This window comes from Chanos chanos, chromosome 13 (assembly GCF_902362185.1).
Source record: "Chanos chanos chromosome 13, fChaCha1.1, whole genome shotgun sequence".
Classification (NCBI taxonomy): Eukaryota; Metazoa; Chordata; class Actinopteri; order Gonorynchiformes; family Chanidae; genus Chanos; species Chanos chanos.
Genome location: NC_044507.1, coordinates 13,233,825 through 13,240,591, shown reverse-complemented (window position 1 = coordinate 13,240,591; position 6,767 = coordinate 13,233,825). Strand labels below are relative to the sequence as shown.

At 37.0% G+C, this 6,767-nt stretch overlaps 1 protein-coding gene across 1 annotated transcript; it reads right to left on the bottom strand.

Moving 5' to 3' along the window:
- Positions 1-2,406: 2,406 nt before the first annotated feature.
- Positions 2,407-6,232, bottom strand: bri3 (brain protein I3). The gene is made up of 3 exons (XM_030790149.1): positions 5,704-6,232; positions 4,827-4,947; positions 2,407-2,677 (listed from the first exon to the last, which is right to left on the bottom strand). The coding sequence occupies exons 1-3, from the start codon at positions 5,861-5,863 to the stop codon at positions 2,545-2,547; spliced, it is 414 nt and encodes a 137-aa protein (XP_030646009.1). The 5' UTR covers positions 5,864-6,232; the 3' UTR covers positions 2,407-2,544.
- Between the last annotated feature and the right edge of the window lie 535 nt (positions 6,233-6,767).

Below are 6,767 nucleotides of genomic sequence, written 5' to 3'. Positions count from 1 at the left end.
ATTTAATTAAATTTAGAAAAAAGAGATCACACTGTACATATATATACACATATATATATATGTATATATCATACGTTAAGATAAACTTGATCTTTCCTTGTTTGAAATCACTGTTGAGGATTTCATGTTGCCATAGCACATTTGCTGAATGGTAATTAATGTTTGCATCTCAAACACTGGATTTGATGAGAGATGTTTATAGCAGTGTTTTGATGTTGTTATTGTGTTGATATACATTTGGTTACCATTGAAAAAGAGCTCTACAAACTACATACATCATTGTGAATGCTTCCTGAATTATGACTGATAGACTAACAGCAAAATGTTCATCTTCGGAGAGGGAAAAAAAAACCAAATGAATTTTTACCCCAAGGTCTTTCTCTGTGAAAAGTTGCCTACTATTGTATTCCCTTATTGTAGGATGCTCATAAATTGTCATAGAATAGGCCTAACACAGTTCTTGAAAAAGGGGTCACACATTTGCCTTGAATGCTTTTAATTTTTCTTCTGTCACTGAAAAATGATGTATCCATTTCAGTCAGTTGTGTCTGTGTGTATGCTGTACAATTGTGTATAAGATATTCAGAAAGTTATTAAATAGACCACATAATTATATAAAACAGACAGCAATTTCATTTGATCTTAATGTACCAGGGAAACTATTCATATGCTTCTGAGCAGTGTGACTATTTGCCTGGCTGCATTCCCCTCATATACCCTTGGCTTGGATCATTGCTGTATGAGAATAAAAAAAATCTTTCATTTCTCGACTGTCTCTTTTAAATAATTGATCATTTGACCATTGTTGAAGAGGAAACTATTCTCTTGCAACAGTTAATTGGGCAAAAAGTCTACATTTACTTTCTATTTAGCAATGTCTCTACCAAAGGAAAGCACAGATATGAGATTCAGACTTCTCAAATGCCCAATCAAAACGCAACAGCACACTTAGATCTAAAATGAATCCTTCATTACCCAGAATATAACTGATGTAATCTTGAGTTCTAAAAGCTGTTTCTCAATTTCATTCCTCAGCCATTAGGTCTAGATGACAGAAATCGTACAATCTTTTCATTTGGTCATAAGTTGGATCAATACTGCACGTTAAATGACGTGAAAGAAACTGAGAAGACACTGTTCACTCAGACTCATAAGGAAGCACTCATATCATTTTATTTACAGTCTCTCATATAAAAAGTGAGGGGAACAGAATTATAGTGGCATGCGTAGTGTTCCAAAGCATATCAAATAAAATACCCCCTGACTTCATCTGATGAACAATGAACAAACGATGGAGAAAGAGCCAGAATTGCGCATCCTGCCAAATCTCCTCAAACATATTTGTCAGCAAAAAGACATTCTAAATTGATTGTCTATACTGGGAGAGGAAAAAAAAAATTGTGTTATCCACACTTAGTTCTGCACGATTCGAAAATTATATTTTAACCAAATTCCTTTGTAAAATGATTCTGCGCGCCTCTTCAAACTGACAGCTTCGTTACATGTTCTCAGAGAACTCTTGACATTTGTGAAAATGTTGCTAATATTTAACCTGAGGTCAGCAGATGCTCTTAAAAAAAAAAAAAAAAGCAGAACCAAATTCATACCCATAATATTGATAATGATGAATCAAGTGCAATATAGAACATGGCCCCCAAAAAACAGACCCCAGCTACAAGTGCAGGGTCTGCTCTATGAAACATATATTATGGGTTCATATCATCCCTGTTTTAAAAACAGTCTATGTGCACAGTTTTACAGGGGATAAAATTTCTATTGAGAAAAGCTGTTTTGTTGACAACAAATCTATACGTAATGTCTAGCTGAAAAAGGAAAACAAAAAAAAAGTGAAATGAGCATTTGATCTTCTACACGGTGCACCTAATGATTAAAAAGATATTTAGTTACATGCCCAGCTTCATATGCAGCCAACAAAGGCTGATTTTCATTTTCATTCGATATATGAGCAAAAAAAAAAAAGACAGCTTACAATCTTGATCCCTATCACTAAACACAAGAGAGAGAGACACTCTGTTCCATACAAGATCTGATAAAAACATTCTGTGCTGGAATTGAGATTAACAGGTAAATCTAGAGATTACAACATTTACTCATTCAAACATGATGCGATAATAAGGGATCTTCAGTTAGATTGTAGTTCAAATCAGCCCATAGCAGAGAATCACCATCCAAGCCTCTGACAGTGTTTATATGGTTCTTCATTATGAGTCTTTGCTGATGGAAGGCACCAGTGACTGAGTAACTGAGGTGACTGAGGTTTCGCTTAGACAGGTTGGGGACAAAAAAAAAAAATCTAATAATGAAAGCACTAGCATGTGAAAAATGGAAAACTGGCTTTCACATGCACTACTCTCTTTAACAAAAAAAAAAAACAAAAAAAAAAAAAAAAGAAGAAAAAGAAAAGTATGGCTGTTCACTATAGTAATTTCTCGATTATCATGGTGCATAATGAATGCATGGCATTTGAAGGTGGGTGTAAAGAGCCATGTTTTTGGGCCGTGAGTGAAACGCGGTTTGGTCCGTCTAGCCAAAGGTGGCACCGCAGTTGGGACACCTCCTCTGGCGCAGTGCCAGGCAGAACAGGATGCCCAGCGGGAAGAAGAATATGGCACACATGATCCCCAAGCAGGTGAAGTCATCCTCCAGAACACCCACCCTGAGAAAACCAGAGAGATCAGATCACTCCATTCCATAACAGGGCTGACATCTCTCAATGCATAAACACTAGGTAAATGGTTCATTGGTCGAACAGTTAGTTAAACTCAAAACTGAGTATCCACATATAAGTTAACAATCAAGCAGTATTTAGGTTACATTGTGTCTGTGCTAGACTAGAACAAAAAAAAAAAAAGTATGTTATTTTTCGTATTATATTTAATACGAAAGAGGGTGGAAATAGTGTACATTAATGAAAGTATTTCCAGTGATCCTGTGTGTCTTTTCATTTTGAATTCAACCTAGCATCTTAAACAAATACATTAACATTTACTGTAGAAACCAGTATGAGTTCGTTTCTGTGTTGCACACCTGAAAAAATGAACTCTGCACCAGAATTTGCACTTAGTGATTGTGATCATGGAATGGACTCATTTTCAGCCTCTTAATGAGGCTAAAGTGACGATAAATTGATCACAACAAAAGGTTGAAAAGTTTAAGTGTGAAATGCAGCGATACTTTGACAGTTTTTTTTTTCCAAACAAAATTGACATTTAATTTCCTGCAGCAGTTAAAGTGCTATAAGGATCATTTCGCAGTAATGGGTAAAATATTAACATGTAAAGTAATATCACGTTGACAAAAGTAATTACAAGGAGGAAGTTATTATGTGCATAAAGAAACTGACAGGTGTTTTTATATCGATCTCGTGACTGATGGGAGTTTTCACATATCCGGATATAGTGAGCTCTCAAAAGTCATACGGACTTGAATGAAAACAAGAACCGAATAAAGATAATTATCAGTATTTACACTTCCTCATCCAGCAATACAAGCTTACTGGATGTTTTTAGAAACAAATAAATTTACTGATCATACTAAAACATTGTTCCAATTTTGTAAATAAATATTCCTCAAAAATGTCAAAATAGGTCACATGAATATGATACGATCTAAGGGTGGAGCTTTCTGCCTTTGTGTGATTACTGTTTGCGTTGAAAGATTTCTCTTCCTGCGATTGCTTTCTGAGTGACATCATGATCATGAGCAGTTCACAACGTGATTGTGCTGAGTTCAGACAAGTCGTTCGCTTCCTGCGTGACCTCGGCTTGAGTTCATCACCTGACCAAGATCACATATGTACTGAGCACTTTTTTTCCATGACACAACATCTGCTTTATCAGAGTTTTATTACATATCTAAGAATACACTGAATCTTAATTTTGAAATGAGTTTAAAAAGTTTGATAAGTGAAACTCAGACTGAAATGAAGTATGTAAACAGATAATAATCCTGTCATTTAAAAACCAGAGAATCTAGTATTCCTGCTCCATCCCTCTGTTTCCACTGCAGGCATGTGAGATGGAATGTTTCACATGACAGTGTCTTGCTGCAATGCAGAGGAAGTAAGTGGTAAGGCTTTCTTGATAAAAATTAACATACCTATAGGTTTCTTTGTCCTACAGCACACCTTACTATTTGATCAAGTACAAGCTCTTGACAGTATGCTTGATTTAGTAACAAAAACAACTAATGTATCAAAGAGTGCCAAAAAAGCTGTCAAGATGAAAAGTGAGCTTAGGATGTCACAGAATAAAATGGCTACAGCAAAGGATAGGAAAAAACAGCTATTCTTTGAAAAAGATGACTGGTTTTATGTCTCAATCTGGCAAATCACTGCAATGAGTATTTTAAACACAGTGCATAAACAAAAAAATGTATTAGATATGGAGATTGTTCAGGAAATATCTTGTGAAAGTATGAGCAAACAGCTGACTGCAGCCCTAAATAAAACCTGTCGCGTGTCACAACACTGTAGTCATGAAAAACATTTGCAGAAACCACAGACTCCTGTCTGTCATTTGCTTGCTTCTGTGAATATTCACCACATATCAAAAAACCACAGGTCGACAATTAGAGCTTCTGTTACAATTCACAGGAAATGGCACAGCAAGTGTGGTTAGAGTAATTAAACAACTCATTTTGACTGGCCAGTAATGTACATTTGGGACCATTTCAATATCTGGGAGTTGTTTTTGGTCAAATAAAGATTTCAAAGCACTGTATCTGACTGTTCAGACTCACAAAAGACTAAAACTGTTCATCAGTGTAATCAACTGTCGTTTCTCTGTCGAGGGTCAGTGTCTTACCTGCATGCTGGGCAGCCCCCCACAACTACCACAGAGGGCTGTATGATGGTGTATGTGCCGCTGAAATTTGGCTGCTGCGAGACAGGGATGGCCTGGTTTGAGGGGACAGCTGGATATGCCGCTAAGAAAGTGACAATGAGAGAAGAAAGTCACAAATATAGAAATATGCTGAATTTGCCGTTATCGTGTAACCCTGGTTTTCCCAAACCTCTGAGATAGTCCTTAAAGACACCCATGAAATATAAACACTGCTTTCTTTAATAACACATGAGAAAGAGAAAATAACAAAGTCAAGCACAACATTTCACTCTCTCTCTCTCGCCGTTACTTTCCGCAGTAAAAAGTCATACAAACATATGGTCTAGTTTCAAGTTTCACTGAAGTCAGGAGAATCTCAGGGGTTTTACCGAAGCACTCACTGATATACCTAATTATATTAATTTTGCTACCTTACCACTAAATTGGCCATTTATTTATGGCAAGTTATTACTTATCAGAGGAAACCGAAACAAACTGGGCGACAGCAACTTTTACGTCTTCGTCGCAGTCAAAACACAGAGATAAAACTGCAGCTTTTTTCCCTCTGCGAAACCGCTTTTCTGCACAGGACAAAAGGTATAACATTCCGAAGAGCAAAGAAAAAGCGGCACGAAAGGACAGATCAAACGTTTTATCAGAAAACCAGGATCAAAGTTCAGTACTACTGGACCCATACTCGTTCAGTATTTGGACAATTAATGCAACATGTCCATCCGTAACACAGGCAGTCTAACGCTATAAAACCGCCAGTTCTGAACAAGTTCGATTATAACACACAATTACTCACTAAGGAAAGAAACGAAACCAAAGAGGCACTGTTACAAAAGGTGTGCATTACCTTGTGCATCAGGGTACGGATACGGTGGTGGCGGATGTTGGAAGCCTGGAACGTCTGGCTGTGGGATGGCTCCGTAATTTTGCTGCGGACCATAGGCATGCGCCCCCGGTACGGTGTTATAGGCTGGGGGTCTGTCTTGAAGGAGAGGTTTGGTATCCATGACGGAATCGGCGTCCTCGAATTAATTCTCTTATACCAGCGGATTCAACCAACGACTGACTATTTTCCGCTTTAGTTAAACTGCGTCTTAAGTCATAAAACTTTCAATAGTAAAGACGGGTGACAAAACAAAGAGAACACGACGAAGATATATGAAAGTTCACCACTCTCCATGCGCCAACTTTGTCCGCCACAGTACACTCTGCGCCAGTCAAATTTAAGAAGAGGTGAAGGAATGATTGTGAAGACGTTGAAATGCTACAATGTCGCCATAACTACCCCGAATTAAATCTCCTCGTGATAGAAAAATATAGTTCAAGTTATCGTCAGAAACTCCTTGAAAAACTCCGAACCCGTTTTCCTGCTTTCTAGCTTGTCACAAGACTCGAATCATGTGATGCCCCAGAACGCCTTTGTGAGAAGGGACGCTTCTTAAAGTGGCAGTCAACCCATTTGAATCAGTGACACAATCAGAGGTGTTCAGAATGGCTACAGTTTTACAAATGTTGAAGTCTAACTCTATGTTCGATGTATGTCTACGTCACATGATAACAGTAAATGGACTTTTTTATTAAATAAAATGAAAAGAATAAGGCGACAGGGTACGAAGCGATCATTTTCAGTTTCAAGAACCCACTGATGTTTAAAGAAGAAATAGAACTTACTTGTAACCGTTTATGAGTCAGATCTTGTGTCATATGGTGTATATAAATGAATACATTTCATGAAGAATAATAAACAAGTTACGCATCAGCATAGAGTTTCATTCTGAGATGTAGTCAGTTAACCAAATAGTGCATTATTATATCTCAGTAGGTAAGAATATCAAACAAAAAAATGCATGTTTATATACATAACTTGCATAATTAAACTTTCTTAAATCATTGATATAGTTTCAAAATAAA

Coding starts and splice junctions, on each gene's coding strand:
- bri3 (XM_030790149.1), bottom strand. CDS start 5,863: ATGGATACCAAACCTCTCCTTCAAGACAGACCCCCAGCCTATAACACC. Junction 4,948..5,703: donor TCCGTACCCTGATGCACAAG/GTAATGCACACC, acceptor TCACTTTCTTAG/CGGCATATCCAGCTGTCCCC. Junction 2,678..4,826: donor GGGGGCTGCCCAGCATGCAG/GTAAGACACTGA, acceptor TGGTTTTCTCAG/GGTGGGTGTTCTGGAGGATG.